We start from the raw sequence: 21,673 nt of genomic DNA on the forward strand, positions 1-21,673 counted from the left end.
AATAGTTCTAACACACTGCTGATTACTTCATAGAAATCTTTCTAAATTCAAAGCATGTTTTCCCAAATCTTTAACAAATCTATTTTAATACACTATATGCGTACAGATACACACACACCCATGATTCCCAATTACTAATTTACTTATTTTCAAAATAACTAGCCAAAAATGTGTATTTAAAAACCTGTATCAGGGCCTCCCTGGTGGCGCAGTGGTTGAGAATCTGCCTGCCAATGCAGGGGACACGGGTTCGAGCCCTGGTCTGGGAAGATCACACATGCCACGGAGCAACTGGGCCCGTGAGCCACAATTACTGAGCCTGCGCGTCTGGAGCCTGTGCTCCGCAACAAGAGAGGCCGCGATAATGAGAGGCCCGCGCACCGCGATGAAGAGAGGCCCCCACTTGCCGCAACTAGAGAAAGCCCTCGCACAGAAACGAAAGACCCAACACAACCATAAATAAATTAATTAATTTAAAAAAAAAAGGCCTCTTTAAAAAAAAAAAAAACAAACCTGTATCAGATGCTTCAAACTTGGATTACAAAGTACAAAAATAATACTGTTTCATGCAAAAGATTCCGTTCATTAAATAAAGCAACAAAACATTTGTAAGGAGGGAAAATGATACTGGTACAGGGAGAAGTCAAGCAAAGATTAAAAATCTATTGGATATAGTTCACAAATGGATAATTTACATGGTAATAATAGCTACGTGGCTTTCTAGTTAGTGAATATTCTGCCTAATTGTGAGATGATATATGCCATACATTAGGTGCTACCTTTAAATTAAGTAAAATACGACACACAGAAATCAATAGTGAGTATGACTTAATTCTTGATGATTCAGTGGAAACTTGATCTTTCACCTGCAAGAATAATGGAAAGAACATGGTCCTTAGGATCAAAGAGGCCTGGAATCAGATCATGACTCCACTACTGAATAGCTATGTGTATAACCTTAAGTGGAAATAAGAGAAAGTAAGTCATTTATGCAGATGCATATACTTTGATCAATTCTTCAGATTCTAAACCCTATTCAGGGTCAGTCCCTTGACCACTCAATAGATGAGGGTAGGGGCTATAAACCCAGGCCTTCCATCTAAGAGGCAGAACAATACAGTGAAAAGAGCAAATACTTCGATTCTATTCACAGTTCCATCACTTACTAGCTGGATGACCTAGTTATGAAACCTCTCTGAGCTTTAGTTTCTTTATAAAGTGGGTCTGATACCACCTACCTTTCCGGATCATTGTGAAATCAAAGGTAACATACAGAAAGTACTAAGATAAATTATACTTGAAATATTATAATTATTATGAAATGTATCCCTCACTCCATTTCTTAGAATACTTATTTTTCCACAAAGACACAATTTTATTAACAGTGATTAGCATTCCTAGCTAGTTCATAAAAAATCTATCCAGCCCATAATTTGGCACATTTGCAGCTATCTTCTTTCCTATTATATTCTTCACAAACCTTAAACACATTGGGTTAAAAATTAAACAGGTCTTGAAAGTGACCTAGGAAATGAACCACCATCCATTACATCATTCTATTGTTAAGTTATCATACAAGGCTCCCACCATTTAACTTAAAAAGCAATCTATGTCTTTTCATGAAAATATAGTGCCATGTATTTCCTAAATGTTCCACCAGAGGGACCTCTTAACTTTTTACAAATCAAAACAAGCTTTCAATCTCAAAAATGATGAATAAAAAGTTCGAGAAAAACACTGGAGAAGTAAGAAAAAGTGTTTAAGTTATTTAAATTAATTGTCACATTTATTTAAATTTCCTTTGAAGGAGAAAGTGGGAGCAATAAAATAAAAATAGACTGTAAAGAATCAAATTGAAGAAAAATTTTAAACATTTTTACTGAGGCTTATTCACTCATTTTACTCCATCAAACATTTACTAATACTGTGCTTAAAATGCACTAGAAGTTGGGAAAAAAATTAGCTTATACTGTAGGAGTGCTACATATTCTCTGGCTCATTTACTCCTGAATGCAAAAACTTAATTGTGTTGCAGGTGAAACCATAGTACAAATACATAAAAGGTACAACAGATCTCTCTCCACAAGCAGAAAGCCTACAATATATATATGGTCATCATTATTTGATACCAGCTTCGTAGTGGGGTTCTTCCATACTTATTCTAGAACTTGGGTAAAATAAAATATCAATTTTGGATAGATTGTGCTAAAATTATCATTAAAAATTAGAGATTAATTTGGCAACATATATCAAAAGCATTAACAAAAGTTCTTTGAATAAGTAATTTCATTTCCAGGACTATTTCCTAAGGAAATGATCACAAAATCAAGTACTATAATGCAAAAATTAAGGTGCTTTCGTAATACCAAAAAAACCACAAACCAGTACAATACAATCATGTAAAGAAATATTATCCAGTGATAAAAAGAAACAATTTTTAAAAACCTGAACAATGACATGGGAAAACACTAACAACTTTAAGGAAAAAAATAGGTAAATATTTATAATATGACATATTTATAATATTTATAGTGATACTAATTTTGGGGAAAAAAATATAAGACTAGAGAAACATGAACCAAAATGAGTGGCTAACCTTAGGTGGTGAATTTGAAATGCAATTTTCCTTTTATTTTCTGTATGAGTTAAATCATAAGCATGGGTTAATGTTATACTGAAAAAATAAGCATTATTAAAAACAGCACCTAAAAGCTTTTATCTAAACCTTAAAACTTTATTTTTTTGGAAAAAACCCTGTTTAATGCTTTTCTTCCTTTTAGTAGCAGTCCAAACTGCATCTTTGGTGGTAACAAGCCATACCAGATTTCACAGCATTTGAAAAGCTAAAAATGGGACTCCAAAAAGAAAAGAAAAGGTTAACACTAACAAACACACACACACACACACACACACACACCCCTAAATGTATAAGGATATTACCTACATAAAATAACTTCACTTAACTAATTAAGAAATTAATCCAAAATCTTTTGTAAAAATATACGTTAGAAATTCTACTGAATTAAAAAAAAAAAAAAGGGCAAAACCCAATCTGAAACATAAAATAGTCCCAGAGAAAAGATATTAAAATCTTTTAAGACCGGAATTCGTTAACATCACTTTTTTTTTTTTAAACTCAATACCAGCAGTTCCCAACTAACTCATGCATGGGTGTATCCATTAACTCCTTTGCTGTCAGTCTTTAATTGAACTAATCTCTTGTACCCTACTGCTGCCTGGCTTGGACTCCAACTTGTCCCAACCCTGGTTCTGTGTCCTTCTTTTTACTTTATCCAATCAAATGGCTGGGGACGGGAAAGAGAGGCAGTTAATCATCCTTCCACACCAACCCGACTCTTCTTCAGCTCCAGCTTAACTACTGATCAAGCCCTATCCTGTTCCCAAGCCCTATCCCAACCAACCCTTTAGTCCTTCCTTCAAATACAATTCAGTAGATTTTAAGAGTCTTGAGGTTTGTCTGAAATGTAAATTAATCCTGCTCCAGGAATTTATGACCAGTGATAACAGATATCTGATATCTGTGCCATTACCTCTCTGAGAGATTCAACTGGGAAAGAAAAGAAGAGAAAGCAGGAGGGAATCACTGGTTGGGATCAGTTTTTCCCACTGCTAAAAGTAAAAACACTTTCAAATCATAACGAATGGCTTGCTGGCTTTGGATTCCCACATGCTATGCCCTCTTCCTGGAATATTTGATTCTCTGTTCCCTTTAGCCTACTCAATCCAATCCCTTCTTTGCCCCCACCCCCATAATCTATCTAGCAATTTTTCCATCCCTTAAGACAAAGTCCCATAATCGTAAGCCCTCCTTATTTAGACCTTTTTGGATCCTAGTCCTTTAGGTATCCAATCTATTAACTATTACGCTATCCACGAATCTGCCTGTCATCAATGTTCTCATCTAGGTCAAAACTGAAAATGAAGAAAAGAACAAGGTTGAGAGACAAATCCTGCAGCATGTTATTAGAAAACTCTCTTCGGAGTGACACTGGTTTAATTAGTTAGGAAAAACACAAAAAAAGATATAAAATTTATTGGAAGTTATTATAATCATCAGGCACTGACCTAGGTACTTTATATTCTCACAAGTCTCCCAACAACCCTAACAGGCATTAATAAGAACAGTCCCACTTTCACACTGAGATACAGGTACAGAAACGTGAAGGGACTTTACCAAGACACACGGCTTCTATGAGCCAGTGCTAGAATTGGAATCAACATCAAATCTCCATCATATTATTCTGTCTCAACATCTTTTAAGTATCTACATATAAGTTATGAATTAAGTATCTACATATAAGTTATGAATTAAGTATCTACATATAAGTTATGAATTAAGTTAAAAACTGAGTCCATATTTCTCTTTTTTGACGAGCATATCATGGCAGATTGTCACTAAAACCTCGCTGAAAGCCTTAGAACTATACTACATTGTAAATTAAAAAAAAAAAAAAGAGGGGGGTGACGTCAGCAAGATGACAGAATAGGAAGCCCCAGACCCTCCTTCCCACATGGAGACACAAATTCAACAATACGCAGACCAGTTCCCATTGTAAGAAATCTAGAAACCGGTTAAGAGCCTCCTGCACCCCAAGCATGTGCAAAACTAGTTGCATGAAAGTAGGAAAATTCATAACACTCACTCACCGGAGCCCCTTCCCCTGGCATACCATAATGTGATCTGGAGAAAATTCCCAACTCCTGGCTTATCTTTGAGGAGGGAAAGAGAAGACTGGAACATATGCCCAATGTTCAGACTTTTCAGGGGCTGCCAGAGGGACTGGCTTCTGTCTTTCTTGAATCTTAGCACTAATAGCTAAGGGCACCAGGTTGGGGGCTACCAAGAACAAAGGCAATGAACGAATACACACTCACTTGCCACTGCCCCTCCCTGCAGCTCAGTGCAGAATAAGTGGCAGAAAACCCCCAACTCCTGGTTTCTCCCCGAGGAGGGAAAGAGTTGGAACATGTGTCCAATGTTTCAGTTTCTCAGGGAGCTGCCCAAGGGACTGGTTTCTGTATCACCTGTTTCAGAGCCCTGCGATCTGACATAGTCTAGATGCCTGGGGGCTGCTGAAAATAAAAAAGAGCTGGACAGCTTCCTGCTGTCCCAGAGGACCCGCAGTATAGCAGACAGACACCAGAGGGAGCAAGAGATTACAAGCTCCTATAAAAAGAAACCTGTAAAATCTCTCTAGTTGGGAATATACACCCACAAGTCCAGAAAAGATGCATCCACAAAAAAGGTTTGAGGGGACCCCAGAATCTCTATCTGAGCTCAGTGGTAAAGGTCTTCCCCTGCATGAAGGCAGTCTGTAAAGACTGGGAGATGTGGCTGTGTTTTCAAATGGTAGATCCCAACACAAGGTAACAAGGCACACAAAGGAAACAAGGAAACACGGCCCAACTAAAAGAACAAAATAAATCTCCAGGAACTGACCCTAAAGAAACTGAGCTATGTGAATTACGTGATAAAAATCTAAAAATAACTGTCTTAAAGATGTTCAACAAGCTCAGGAAAACAATGCATAAATAAAATGAGAATATCAATAAAGAGAAAACACTAAAAAGAACCAAACAGGAATTTTGAAGCTGAAGAATACAATTACTGAATTGAAAAATTCACAAGATGGGTTCAAAAGCAGTCTTAAATCAAGCAGAACAAAGAATCAAGGAACTCAAAGATAAGTCGTTTGAAATTATCCAGAAGAACAGAAAGAAAAGAGAATGAAGAAGAATGAAGAAAGGCTTAAGGGACTTATGGGACATTATCAGTTAGATCAATACATGCATTATGGAAGTCCCAGAAGGAGAGGAGTTAAAGGAGCAGAAAGCTTATCTGAAGAAATAATGACCCAAAACTCCCAAATCTGGGGAAAGAAATGGACATTCAGATTCAAGAAGTCCAACAGCTTCTTATGGGATACAGCAAGGGCAGTTCTAACAGGAAATTTCATAGTGGTAAATGCCTACATTAAAAAAGAAGAGACTCTCAAATAAACCACCCATCTTTACACCTCAAAGAACTAGAAAAAGAAGAATAAATTAAACCCAAAGTTAACAGAAGGAAACGATAAGGATTAGAGCAGAAATAAAATAGAAAAAAATCAACAAAACAAAGAGGTGGTTTTTAGAAAAGATCAGCAAAATTGACAAACCCTTAGTTAATAAAAAGAGAGAGAAGCCTCAAACAAAATCAGAAATGAAAGAGGAAGTATTAAAATTGATGTCAGAGAAATACAAAGGATCATAACAGACTACCATGGACAATTACTCACCAACAAACTGGATAACCTAGAAAAAAAATGGATATATTCCTAGAAACATATAACCTATCAAGACTAAATAATGAAGAAATAGAAAATCTGAACAGACCTATAACTAGTACAGAAACTGAATCAGTAATCAAAAACCTCCCAACAAAGGAAAGTCTAGGATTCAATGGTTTCACTGGAGGATGCTACTAAACATTTTAAAAAGAATTAACACTTAAGCTTCTCAAATTCTTCCAAAAAATTTTAAGAGGAGGGAACACTTCCACACTCATTTTATGAGGCCAGCATTACTCTGACACCAAAGCTGAACGAAGACACTACAAGAAAGGAAATACAGACCAATATCCCTGATGAATACAGATGCAAATCCTCAACAAAATATTAGCAAACTGAGTTCAACAGTTTTAACAACACATTAAAAGGATCAGACACCATGACCAAGTGGGATTTATTCCAAGAATGCAAGGATGGTCCAACATACAAAAGCCAATCAATGTGATACACCACATTAAAAGAATAAAAAATTAAAAATCACATGATCATTTCAATAAATACAGAAAAAGCATTTGACAAAATTCAACACCTTAAATTATTAAAAACACTTGACAGATCAGGAACAGAAGCAAATTACCTCAAAATAATAAAGGCCACATATGAAAAGCCAATGTCTAGTATATACTTAACTGTGAAAAACTGCAAGTTTTTCCTTGGAGACTAGGTATAAGGCAAAGATGTCCACTGTTACCATTTCTACTCAATATAGTACTAGAAGTCCTAGCTAGAGCAATTAGGTGAGAAAAGAAAACGCATACAAATTGGAAAGGAGGAAGTAAAATTATCTGTTTGCAGAAACACAATCTTATACGTAGAAGACTCTACAGACTCCACAAAAAAACCATTACAATTTAAGCAAATTCAGCAAACTTGCAGGATTAAAAAATTAATATAAAAAAGAAGTTGCATTTCTATACACAAAAATGAACAATCAAAAAAGAAAATTAAGAAAATGTTCTTTACAAGAGCATCAAAAAGAATAAAATACTTAGGAATAAACATTACCAAGAATGTGATAGACTTATACACTGAAAACTACAAAGCACTGCTTAAAGAAATTCAAGACACAAATAAATGAAAAGGCATCCTGTGTTCATGACTGGAAGACTTAATATTGTTAAAATGTCCATACTACCCAAAGCAATCTACAGATTCAATGCAATTCCCATCAAAATCTCAGTAGCACTTTTTTGAGAAACAGAAAGATCAATTCTAAAATTCATATGGAACCACAAAGGATCCTGAATAGCCAAAACAATTTTAAGCAAGAAGAACAAAGCTAGAAGCCCCATACTTCCTGACTTCAAAACATATCACAAAGGTACAGTAATCAAAACAGTACGGTACTGATGTAAAGAGAGACACATAGAACAATGGAAGAAAACAGAGAAAGTCTCACATATATGGTCAACTGATCTTCAACAAGTGTGCTAAGAACACACAATGGGAAAAGGATAGTTTCTTCAACAAATGGTGTTGAGAAAACTGGATTTCCACATGCAAATGAATGAAACTGAAGCCTTATCTTACACTACACAGAAATCAACTCAAAATGGACTGAAGACTTAAACAAGACATGAAACTATAAAACTCTTAGAAGAAAATACAGGGGAAAAGCTTCATGATATTGGTCTTAGCAATGATTTTTTAAATATGACTTGGCAATGATTTTCTGGATATGACACCAAAAGCACAGGCAACATAAGCAAAAAGAGACAAGTGGGACTACATCAAACTAAAAAGCTTCTGCAGGGCAAAGGAAACAATCAACAGAGTAAAAAGGTGATCTGTGGAATAGGAGAAAATATTTGCAAACCAAATATCTGATAAGGGTTAACATCCAAAAGTAAATAAGGAACTCCTACAAGTCAATAACAAAAAAATCAGATAACCTGATTTAAAAAATGGGTTAGGGACCTGAATAAACATTTCTCCAAAGAAGACATACAAATGTCCAATAGGTATATGAAAAAATGTTTGACATCACTAATCATCAGAGAAATGCAAATCAAAACCACTGTGATATCACCTTACACCTGTTAGCATGGCCATTATTAAAAAACAAACCAGAACCAAAAGAAAACAAAATAAGAGTTTTCAAGGATATGCAGAAAAGGGTACCCTTGTAAATGTTGGTGGGAATGTAAAATGGTGTGGCCACTATGGAGACCAGTATGGAAGTTCATCAAATTACTAAAAATAGAACTATTATATGTTCCAGCAATCTCACTTCTGGGTATTTATCAAAAGAATTGAAAAAACAGGATCTAAGAGATATTTGCATTCCTATGTTCACTGCAGTATTATTCACAATAGCCAAGAAGTGGAAACACCTAAATATTCACGAGCATATCAATGGATAAATAAAATGTGGGGTATATACAGTAGAATATTATTCAGCCTTAAAAAAGGAAGGAAATCCTCTCATATAGTACAACATGGATGAACCTTGAGGGCACTGTGCTAAGAGACATTAACCAGTCACAGAAGGACAAATACTGCATGATTCCATTTTTACGAGGTATCTGCTGTAGTCAAACTCACAGAAGCAGAAAGTGGCATGGTGGTGGTCAGGGGCTGGGAGGAGGAGGAAAGGGGGAGTTGCTGTGCAACGGGTATAGAGATTCAGTAATGCAAGATGAAAAAGTTTGAGAGATCTGCTGCATAATGATGCATATATAGTTAATAATACTGTACACTTTAGGGTAGATCTCATGTTACGTGTTTTTTTACCACAAAAAGGGGGGAAATGAAGTTTGTATGACATAACTTGTTCACAATGAATGGATGCTAACTTCTAGGGATCAGCATTTCCATCTGCAAGTACTCACATCTTTATGGAATTATCTTTATGGAACTGGATTAACATCAAGCTCCCCAATATGGTTTTCAAAATCCACTATCCCCTTTTCGGAAATCAGAGTGACACCTGTCCATCTTACCCTTCTAGTACCTTTCCTTTTATCTAGGATTTCCTAGATTACTTACAGTGGTATAGAAAATACATCTGCAAGTTCTCTTAGAACCCTGAAATAAAATTACCCCGGGGCAGAAGAACTGAAATAAATGACAATGGTTAGATGCTTACTTGCTTTCTTATATGCTACTTACTTATCTCAATTTCTCTCTCACCAGTGGTGTCTGCATCCTTTCCAAACTAATGTGCATTCTCTCACAGAGAATGTTCTAAAACAAACTAAAACAGAAAATGTTGAGTAATTTTGCTTTCTCTATCTGCTCACATTACACCAAACAGCAGGCCCAAGCTTGTAACAGTACAATTAAAGTAATCAAATGCATGGTACTGTAGATATAAGTTGTGATGATTTACATAAACTTTAAGAATAGAGCTATTAAAATTCTAATTTCACTGCTTACTTTCAAATATGCAGCTGCCTCTTGGACAGAAAGTGTTCTCTGACTAGAACTGCCACATTCATGATCTCCTGGAAAGATTAGCATATTATTAATTTTGAATCAGCACTATGTTAAACAGAAGAAAACAAATATGATTAATCAAACTAGTTTTACAAATTACACAATTATAGATTATATTACTATAATCAGTAAAGAAAGAAGATAAACACTCAATTTTATTTTCTAGAAATAAATTCCAATAGGCAATATAAACAGATATTTGTATATCAACCACAACCTTTAAATGTCTTTCAGTCTAGACAGAAACATACATTCCTCTTACACTCCCAATGAAACTGTTAGCCAGGGGTAGGGACCGTGTCATGCTGATGCCTACCCACAGGTCTTGGCACGAAGAAAGCCCTCTAGAGATGCATTATTTTTCAAGGGGGAAAATTCACTGTGCTAACTCATACATCTATTAACTAAAGCTAATAATTCAAGAGTTCAAGTAGGTTTGAATTAAAATGTGCATTTTCGGAGTATTACTAAGCCTATCTTTAGCAAGGAGTATGCATAACTTAAAAAATTATTATAACACAAGTCAACAGGGAAAGTAGAAGCTTCTACCTATAATCTGGTTTCTACAAATACGTGTACTACATACAAAAGTTTGGAAAACTACATTTTCCTTTTCTTGTAACTATTTATAAAAAAATCCAAAGTCTTTTTTTTTTTTTTCAGGCTATCTGTGGTTATTAGAGATCAATTATCCTTACATTGAACTTCAATTTTAAGTTTCTCCTACTTGTTTCTTTCAAGTACTTTTAAAAAAAAAATTTAACATAAAAGTACAATAATTAAAGTAAAATCCTTGGCAAATTTTTCTATCATAAAAGCAACCACGTTATCAGTTTTGTTCAAGTAGCCAGATTTTAATGGTCATGGTTGTAAAACAGGTAGAAATACCTATTAGATGAACATGTAAGTCTTCAAACTTTGTAATCCATCCTCAGAGATTCTGATTCCACAGATCTACAGCAGAGGTTGGCAAACCCACAGACCAAATCTGGCCTACCACAGGTTTTTACAAATGAAGTTTTATTGCAACACAGCCACGTTCATTCGTGTATTATCTATGGCTGCTTTCAGGCTCTAACAGCAGAAATGAGTAGTTGTGACAGAGACAGTCTAGCCCGCAAAGCCTAAAAAATCTACTATCTGGCTCCTTCACAGAAAAAAGTTTGCAGACCCCTGCTGTAGAGGAAGGAATCTATATCTTTAAAAGCATCCCAGACTATACTGATCTAACACACTTCATAAAACACTGCTATAAGACAGCTATAGAAGCTTGTAGCAGCAACATGAGGAATTCCATGTAGATTATATACTTCATTTCTGGGTGCCACAGCATACCAAATAAATGTCATCAGTTTGCAGCTTATGTATATAACAGTCTGTCACTCAATGCAAAGAAGACTTTTAGTGATATACACATAATTATTAGCCCCAAAAAACTGACCAGAATTAAGGACCCCCCCAAAAAAACAAAAGCAAAGATTGGTGAGAGGATGGGGAACTGTCAGGATTCTCAATGCTTCCATTCGACCAGAGAAGTTCCACATTCACCTACTAGGTTTCTACCAACGATCTAGTTTCTACAAAAGGATCTGCTACAAACAAAAGTTTGGAACACTACATTTTTCTTTTCTTGTAACTGTTTATACGAAGAGAATCCAAAGTCTCTTCTTTCAGATTATATGTGAAGTAACTGAAAAAAGTTAAAAGGTAATAAACAGATAAGGTGCTACTACAGCTTTTATAGATGCTAAACTTCATGCCAATTCACCTATATTATTCTAATTGCAGATATGTTGCATACCTGAGAACTCTCAAAGTCTAACTAAGACCAGAATATGAGGAAAATGCGATGTTTCAGGAGAAAAAAATTCTGTAATATATTTACTTTATCCAAGGAAATGACACCTATACAATCACCAAAGGAAAATCTGCACTTTTATATTTAATCGAGGATTTTAGTTAATCCACTGCTTACCCAATTTAACTGATATATAAGCTTTCAGAATTTTGTTATTATCAATGCAATAAAAAAATGTGATGACTTTTACTATAGAGTATATATCTATATTTCATCGTATACATATGGCAGGCAGGAAAAAGGCCTTGATTAAACGTATCTATACAGATAAAAACCCACTCCATATAAGGACTAAAAACTTCTAAAGAGAAAACACCCCACAAATATAACATAACAACACTGAACTTGGGAAAAACCATTTCTACTGATACTGCATGCTATATATGCAAATTAATTTTCAAAACAATTTTAGAGACTATGAATGTTAAAACAATTACCTGCAAGCTGTGCCAATCGATCATGAAGCTTGTATAAAGTGTTCATCATAAGATTTTTCTTACTTTCCTAAATTTAAAAGAAATTATTATAAAATATCCGATTCCGGGGGGAAAAATGCACCAATTAATAATTTTTATTCAAAAAGAAAAACAGTGAATGAATTTAAAAACCATAGAAGCTACATAATCTGAAAGACAAATTCATATTTAAGCAACAGCTACCATATTTTAAAGAAACCTTAATCTAAGAATCTAAATTATCACTCTAAATATTTTACCTTCTTGAGGATGATTGGGAAACTGGTACTAAGGTTAGTGCTAGAAAAGGTCTCATATACCACAAACTCCCCCAGCCACCAAAACAATGCTCCCAATCCCCCTCTATACAATGCAAGCTCCTGTATTTTTATGAGACTGTTTTCTTCATGTTTTGTTTTAACCTGCCTCAACCACATAATAAGGGAATGAGTAGTGACACTTCAATTAAATTAACCCTCAATCCCTCCTAGGTCCCAAAGTGGCCCTATATAAATTTAAGAACCATTAAAGTGAAACAAACATTTAATGAGCCTCTACTAGGAGTTAAGAACTGTTCTCAGCAAAGTGAGAAACCCAGGGAACAAGATGGTTCCTGTTCTCAAGGGCCAAAAACATACTAAACGTTATATTATAGTTGCAAACAAGGTACAATGTAAATACAGAAGATGGAGGGGAGGGAAGATCCATTTATGGAAGAGGGAATATCTGAATCCGGCTTCACAGAAAGAACAGAATTGACCAGCATTCCAGGCAGAAGGAACAGCACGGGCCTGAAGGAATAAAAGCTTTGGTTGTATTTCTTACATAACCAGAGCCTACTTTGACTCAGCAAACTACTAGAAAAGTAGTTTGGAATCAATGGCTAGAGAGCTCTAGATACCAAGACAAAGAGTTTGACTTCATTCTGAACATTTAGGAGAAGAAAAGTAAAACAGAACTGTGCATCAGGAATATTATTCTGACCATATGAAAGGAAACCAGAGTGGAGACTACTGCAATGTCTAAGCACCCTGACAAGTAGTCTAAAGCAATGAGACCTCAATTTAAGAGCAATCACAATTAAGAGAAACTGATATAAGCAACGGGAGAGGGTAGGTTAGGAGAGGGGGTAAGAATAGCTTATCACACTATTTGAAATAAATTCATGATTTATGAGGGGGCTATGTCTTTATTATTTCCTTTCTCCTTAGGTTTCTGACAAAATAGGATTACTGTATGAATATGACCAGGAACAAATTCAGACAGGATAGTAAAAAAGCTGGGAAAGTAAAATTCATATGCCCAATGACATGTAATCTTATCCATTTGTTTTCACGCTATATGCTCAAGGACCGAAGAGACAAGTCTGCACACTATGGATGGCATGCTTCTATCAATGCAGCTTTAATGAGTGGTACTAGGAAGAGAAAAACTCATCAAAGGCTCCACAATCCTACCACCAGAGTCCCTGGCTTTATGTGAGATGGTTGATAGAGGTAAGTGACATTCCTTCAGCTGACTACTTGCCTTCCAACCCATTTGCTTTTTACCCCCTCAACTCTATCTCAACCTGATTCAGAATCAAGCCAGTCCTTATCACATAAGCTTAAAAATCCAAACTGCAAAAATCAGACATCAAAAAGTAACCGCAGGAGTTGAAATTCAAGATTCTGAAAGCTATGCATCTGTGATAGATTAAACCACAAAATCATTTTTTAATAAATATGTTCAATATAACAAGATGAGGAGTTCCAATGATAGTGTAGGTTGTGGACTTGACATATAAAACCAAGGTAAATCTGATTAAGCTTCAGGACTAAAGTAGTTGAGAGTTTTGAAGTTTGTTTCCTTCCTTAACTGGAAAAGAGACCGATTCCCTTTTCGTTTTGCATGTCCTGATCATGCCTATCCCGACACCCCTTTCAAAACCAAAACTAAATCCAAAAATTTGACACTGTCCTCTGTGATTACATCTTTAATGAACGTCAGAGGCCTGGGAATAAACTTCATCTTTTGATTCACATATATTAACCCTGGACTAGGACTTCCCTGGTGGTGCAGTGGTTAAGAATCTCCCTGCCAATGCAGGGGACATGGGTTCGATCCCTGGTCTGGGAAGATCTGACATGCCATGGAGCAACTAAGCCCATGCACCACAGCTACTGAGCCTACGCTCTAGAGCCCATGAGCCACAACTACTGAGCCCGCGCACCACAACTACTGAAGCCCGTGCACCCTAGAGCCCGCGTGCCACAACTACTGAGCCCACGCGCTCTAGGGCTTGCGTGCTGCAACTACTGAGCCCGCATGCTGCAACTACTGAACCCGTGCGACTAGAACCCATGCTCCGCAACAAGAGAAGCCACCGCACTGCAACGAAGAGTAGCCACCACATGGCAACGAAGAGCAGCCCCTGCTCACCACAACTAGAGAAAGCCTGTGTGCAGCAACGAAGACCCAATGCAGCCAAAAAATAAATAATAAATAAATACATTAAAAACAACAACAACAAAAACACTGGACTAGACAAGTAGAAGAAATAACAAAACCTAATCATATGTAACTGGATCTCATACTGGATAACATACATGCTATTACATTCGCATAAAATGCGTTTAAACACCCCAAAAGCTCAGCTATAATTTTTTCAAGAATTATTTTTCCAACGGCAACTCATTCAAAATGACCATCTATATATTACAAGGGTGTCAAGTGCCATCCAAATGATCAACTAAATTATGATCTAAATCGTTTTTATGGACATTTTATTAATGGGAACAAACCAATTTTGAGAAATAGAAAGGTTCAATAATCTTTAGCACCAATATGCTAAACTAGAAGTAAATCTGAAAAGGGTGTAAATCAAATGTTAAAGTTACTTTCTTACAAAAACTTATATTGGCTTATAGTTTCATTACAAACTTCTTCCATTCTGTCTGCTTTCCAGATTGCCTCCTGATATTCAGCTTGAAATGTGTCTACTGATCACCCTGAAAACAAGTTAAAGATCTACAAATAAATCCGTATTTAAGGTAAGCTTTCCAGTAACCTTCCATTAAACAAAAATAATTTTTTAATTTGAAATAGCTACCTTCTAATTGCATGTTTTGGTAAGCTCCAGATTTTCTTTTACTAACACAAATCATTCTCTGAAGCAAAGTTCTCATTCTTGGGGGGAAAAACCAAACTGTAGGGTGACTCTACCAAATTCTCTCACATATCATCACCTTTAAATATTTCCTTCTTGTATCTCAGCCAATTTCCTCCTCAAGGATATTTTCAATTTTTGTATCAAGTCCCTGATTAAATGATACTAATGGATTTTAAACACTTAGCATAGTGCCTGGCACAGAATAAACACTTAATGTAAGTTAATTGCCATTATCTTCATTACAATTATTATTATTATTTAGAGATTAGGAACTTCAGGTTCCCCCAAGGGGAAAATTATACAGAAGAAAATAAAGTCTTGTCTTTTCAATGTTCAGTGAGTATACTGTGCAAATTTAAATTATGATGCCAGCAGCAATGTTATACTTAATATGATAAAGCAAACTTTTTTAAAAAAACAAGTATCACCACAATAGAATACTACAGAAAATAATCATTACTAACAATCTAAAGTAACATTCTATGGATCTGGTTACACATTATTACATATCGTTTAGTACAACAAATAATGTTTTCCGTACAGGTCTGTATTACTGTCAGTTCCTATAATAAAAAAAAAAAATTAACAACTAATTGTGCGTTATAATATAAACTCAAATATCATAATCTTTGGAGTGCCTATAATGATGAATGGTAAGTGAAAAATATTTTCATGTGAGTAAAACTTAGGTTAAAATTAATATTATAAATCCTTTAAAAATAAAAGGAATCATAAATAAGTTGCATAAGACTCTAAATCCTTTGCCTTCCTAACAGTTGAAAAGGCATGCCAATGAGCAAAAAATTGAAAGAGAACAAAAGGAGGGCAAAAAAGACAAAAGCTGCTAGGGTACCCAACAATTAAGGAAACAGGCATACTTTTAAGGGTAAGACCAGATCCCCCAGATGACATGCCACTGCCATTTTACTTGGCAGTGGCTTTTACCTCAAAGTGATACACAGGTCAGCTCTTAGGTGGAAATCGGTGTCAGATTTAATTATACTGTGGTCAAGGAATACTCAAAAATAAGAAAATCTATTGCCTTTAAAATTACTACTTTTTAGGTGATAGTCATCCTACTACCTTTATCATATAAAACATGAGACAAAGTATCAGTATTAAGATTTTTTACTTACTTTTATTTTTCCAAATGTTTCAGCAAAGGGGTTTTCTACTATCAAGGAAAGAAAAAGAGAGAACTATTAGCATCATTTAAGAATGAGAATTAGAATCCCCCTAAACAAGCCCTCAGAAATGCCAACATGTACTATGCTAAAACTGAATGTAAACATGCAAACAATATATAAACAAACTGATGATAATAAAGGTTGGGGAACTAATTTTTCAGACTTACTATATTTACCATTCTCACTATGATTTTGTGGTTTGCTCTATAATACTTAGAGTGACTTGGTTCAAGTCCTAGTTCCACTACTTACTAGCAACGTGACCTTGAACTACTATCTACTTAGCCACTCTAAGTTGTAGTTTCCTCTTCTGTAACGGAAGGATGTAATGATGATACCTACCTTATACAGTTGTGAGGATTAAATGAGATAAACCATATAAAATGCTTGGCATAGTGTCAAACACTTAATATATGTTACCTATTATCGTTACTATTAATGACTATCATTTCTTCACCTTAACTTGGTTTCTCTTCAAAATATAGACTAAAGGCAGTTACTACTTGAGGAAATCTATAAGATGCTTTAAAACTGAATAATTCATTTAGAATTCTTACTTCCAATGATTAAAAAACAAAACTTCCTAGTCCTTGCTAACATCTGGAAAAGTGGCAAGAAACAAATATACACATCAAAGTAGCTAAGAATAAAGTCTCAGTATTAAACAACTTCTTACTTCTAATAAATATTATAAAGAAAGGATTTACCACTTTCCATCCAACCTCCATACACCCACCCTCCCCCAAAAGATACAAACAAGTTCATGGCTGATTATGTAGCATCTCTCTGGTTATTACTTAGAATCTCCTCCTTTTCCTCTATTTTAAAATTGCATGCAAAAATATTCAAAGCTTTCAGATACCTGGATCTCTATAAGCCAGGTCACAACTAAGACTAACTGAGCCTACAAAGTAGTTCACACTGACGAGGTTTCCTTTCTGAGGTGCTTTTCTATTTTTATTTGAGAAAACAGGAAGTCCCATAGGAACCAGGAACTGCCTGATTCTAAGAAAGTTCATGTGTGAGACCAGTTTAAGTTAAAAGGTACAATAAAAAAACAAGGCAAAAATGTATTCTGCTATCATCTAAAGGGATTTGGAAATGAATTTTCAGACATCAGTTTTCTATAAAGCAATAGGGTTTTCATGCTGAGAAAGAAAAAATTTTGAAAAACAGAAGATCAAAAGTACTCAGTAGGGGACTAGGAAGAGGAATATAGCTTAAAGATTATATAAAATGTTAAGAATCAGAACATGCTTAGACTAAAAAGATACTTTTTAATAACACTAATTTTAATTAATGTAAAATTTGAACAATTTAAAATAAAGCCATATTTAGTTCAATATACTACCAAAAATGCTTTTGTCAATCTACTTAAAATAAACTGGTCAAACAATACTAAACAATGAGTATTTTATTTGCCCTCTATAAGAGTAATTCTAAAAAATATTAAAACATGCAATCCTAAAAACAGGTTTTAATATCTATGAAGAAAGGCCATGAGAGGACCATTTTTTGACTGCTTACAAATTTGTTTCTGTCAAAATTATTAAATGGAAAACTAGCTCTTCAAGTATCTCTATGAAAGTATTACTGTAGATTGTGGACGCTCTGCCACTAGACTGCTCTACTATGAGTTTCTCATGACAAGGGATCACGTGTATTCATGTTTGTATGCTTGGAGCCAAGCATAGTACTGAACATACAGTCAGTGCTTGAAAAGTACTATTTGAGCTGCCTAGGCTAAATCTGCCCTTCTTTACTCTACTCTATGTGTTAACACTGAAGAAAAAGTGTTAAACTCTGCAGGAAGCTGGAGAAGGGTATGTTCTGAGTAACTGGGAAGGGAGAGGAATAGGATAACAAAGAGAAAGCCAAAGAGCAGAACAGTAATTCTGTTGAAAAACACTGCTCTGCCATTTGTATCTTTCTAAGTTTCTGCCTCTTGTCTAATAGGCTTAGATACCTGAGAGTGTACCATATCTGAAAGCCAACAATATACATACCTACTGATAAAAAAATGTTCCCCAACTTCCTGTGACAACTGTCACCTATTAAATTAACAGATGGACCTATTAAATTAACAAAAGTAAATGTAGTCTTGAGGTTAAGTTTAGAAAGGAAACTCCATCTAAAAACAGCAATTTTAGCAAACCAAAAGCATTTTTATGCATCTAACTTTTATTCCCCTAAATCATTTCAGTATTTCTAAAACTACATCAGTACTTTTTATCTCATCCACATTACCTACAATTTTTAATGGATACAACAAATATTGTTACCCCTAGTGAAAACATTCCTATCTCCCCCTGCTAACTAGGCAATTGTAGAGAAGAAACCATATTCCAAAAGCAATCTACAGCAAATGCCACCTCATTTTTTAGCCTCTTTTCTAGGGATGGAAACTGAGAGTAAATTACAGTTCTTATCTCTTATCCTAAAGCAATGATAATGCCAAGTTGGTATTTCAAACTTATTGTCCTCCTATATCCCCTACACCCCGAACAGCTTCTCATTACTGCTTTTTCTCAAATTCTCTTGGTGTGGCCATTTCTCCTTCATTTTTCTTGTTCAGATTATTTCAAACCTCAAATATACCAAACTTTTTTTTATAAATGTCCTTAAATTTTGACTTCTCTTCTTCGGACTATCCTAATAATTGTAAAAATCAAAGTCCTAAAAATATTTCTTTAATTATACTACTAGACCCCTCAAAATGGTCCAATGATTTCTCATCACATTTTGCTTCAAGGAACTAATTCTAATCTTGTGATACTTTCCTACTTACTTTCAAGACACATTGTTTCCTCTCCTTCTCTAAGCCTCTTTCTCTCACATAAATTGCAAAAAAATGTTACTAGTTTTACTGATCCTTTCTATCAAGTGTAAACTTTTTTCCATTCTCTTAGGCTGAGATCAAATTGTCAACCATTATGAATTCCCAGATAAAAAGGAAAAAAATGAAGTATATTATAAATGTATGTACATTGTTTTTTTAGACATAAGGCTATTGCACGCTTAATGGACAGTATAGTGTAAGCATAACTTTTACAGGCACTGGGAAACCAAAAAACTCTTGTGACTCCCTTTATTGCAATATTCACTTTATTACAGTGTCAGGAACCAAACCTGTAATATCTCCGAGGTATGCCTGTATTCGCAAAGTATATGTTTAATGTTGACCAAATGAACTGATGTCCTCCTCAGGAAGGCCCCATTTTGGTCACTCAGTGGCAATAAAGGGAAGAAAAGTCTGTGGTGACCAAAGTTCTTTTACAACTCAGAAAGAAAGATAAAGTTTATTCATTTAATAAGTATTTATTGAATAGTTGGTGCTAAGCACTGGAAATGTGGCTGTGAATAAAATAAATGATATCTCTGCCCTCAAGGAGCTTATATTGTAGAGGGGTTAGAAAAGACAATGAGCAAATACACTTTTAAAATATATAGTATGTCAAATGGTTCTAAATGCTTTGGAAATAAAACAGCAGGAATGGTGCTAGACATGTGAGGGAACTTCTGTACTGTTTTCCATAGTGACTGTACCAATTTACATTCCCACCAACAGTGTACAAGGGTTCCTTTTTCTCCCCTTTTCTCAGATTGCATTTGAATAGAAACCTGAGAGAGCTGAGGGAACAAGCCGTGGACTGGGAAGGAAGAGATTTACAGACAGAAAGAACAGGAAGTGTATGGGCTGTGAAGTGGCGGCATGCTTGCCATACTACTGGAAATAGAGCAGTGTGGATGAGAGGGCAAGTAGCAAGAAATGAAGTCAAACTGGTAAAATTATTTAAGGGAGTTGGTAGGTAAGATAATGTAGAACCTTGAAGACTTTTTATATATTACTCTGAGCAAGAAACCTCAGAGAATTGGAAACATGTTATCCGGCTTATGCTTTAAAAGAAAGACACATGTAATAAGTGACAGGCCACTCTCTGGATTAAGTTTAAGAGTCCTAAACATTTAGATAATGAATGATCTGCTATTCATGAACCAGGAAAACTGAGGAAATAGTACATTCAGGGTACTTTCCTCCTGCTTTCTCTACATCAGCACAGCCAACTGCAGACAGCCTCAACATTTTTCTGTTCTGAATACTTGAAACTACTATTACCAGTCATATAAAAATATTCTGTCAGAAAGAACTGAATAGACATATTTCTAAAGAAGATATACCTGGCCAACAGGTACATGAAAAGGTGTTCAACATCACTAATCATTAGGGAATTGGAAATCAAAACCACAGTGAATTATCACCTCATACTTGTTAAAATGGCTATCCTCAAAAAGATGAGGTAACAAGTTTGGTGAGGGTGGGGAGAAAAGGGAACCCTTGTACACTGTTGGTGGGAATGTAAATTGGTACAGTCACTAAGGAAAACAGTATAGAAGTTCCTCAAAAAATTAAAAATAGAACTACCATATGATCCAGTAAAATCCCACTTCTGGGTATACATCCAAAGGAAATGAAAACAGGATCTCAAAGAGAGATATGCATCCCCATATTCATCGCAGCGTTATTTACAACAGCCAAGATATGGGAACAACCTAACTGTCGATGGGTGAATGGATAAAGATGATGCAGTACGTATATACAATTCAGCCAGGAGACAGAAGGAAATCCTGCCATTGGCAATAACATGGATGGACCTTAAGGGCATTGTGCTAAGTGAAATAATTCAGACAAAGAAAAGACAAATACGGTATGATATCACTTATATGTGGAATCTAAAAAGCCAAACTCAGAGAAACAGAGAGTAGAGTGGTGGTTACCAGGGGCTGGGCAGTGGAGGTAATGGGGAAATACTGGTCAAAGGGTACAAACTTCCAGTTGTAAGATTAACAAATTCTGGGGATTTAATGTACAGCATGGTGATTATAGCTAATAATACTGTATTATAAACTTGAAAGTTGTTAAAGAGTATTTCTTAGATGTTCTCACCACAAAAAAGAAATGATAATTATGTGACAGGATGGAGGTGGTAGCTAATGCTATGGTGGTAATCATTTTGCAGTACATAAATTTACCAAATCAACATGCTGTACACCTTAAACTTACACAATGTTATATGTCAATTATATCTCAATAAAGCTGGAAAAAAATTTCTGCCAGAAAGGCTCTGAGCTTTTGATCTTTCTGATCTTCTTCAAGCCTGAATGTTTTTCCTTCTCCTTCATTCTGTCTTTAAGGCCCAGTTTGCAGCTCTCCTGCATGAAGGATGCCTAACCAC

At 35.4% G+C, this 21,673-nt stretch overlaps 1 protein-coding gene across 6 annotated transcripts in view; it reads right to left on the bottom strand.

Annotated features, from left to right (window-relative positions):
* The window catches only part of LEMD3 (LEM domain containing 3), an 84,967-nt gene that overhangs the window by 36,289 nt on the left and 27,005 nt on the right, over window positions 1–21,673 (bottom strand). For 5 of the 6 annotated variants that reach the window (XM_082422737.1, XM_082422736.1, XM_082422738.1 and 2 more), the window contains exons 2-4: window positions 16,389–16,426; window positions 12,084–12,150; window positions 9,729–9,796 (exon numbers count right to left, since the gene is read on the bottom strand). In XM_082422737.1, coding sequence (XP_082278863.1) covers window positions 9,729–9,796; window positions 12,084–12,150; window positions 16,389–16,426 — 173 coding nt within the window. The remainder of the gene's footprint in view (window positions 1–9,728; window positions 9,797–12,083; window positions 12,151–16,388; window positions 16,427–21,673) is intronic. The other variant, XM_082422735.1, reaches the window with a different exon arrangement.

This window comes from Balaenoptera physalus (genome assembly GCF_965194825.1).
Source record: "Balaenoptera physalus genome assembly, chromosome: 13".
Classification (NCBI taxonomy): Eukaryota; Metazoa; Chordata; class Mammalia; order Artiodactyla; family Balaenopteridae; genus Balaenoptera; species Balaenoptera physalus.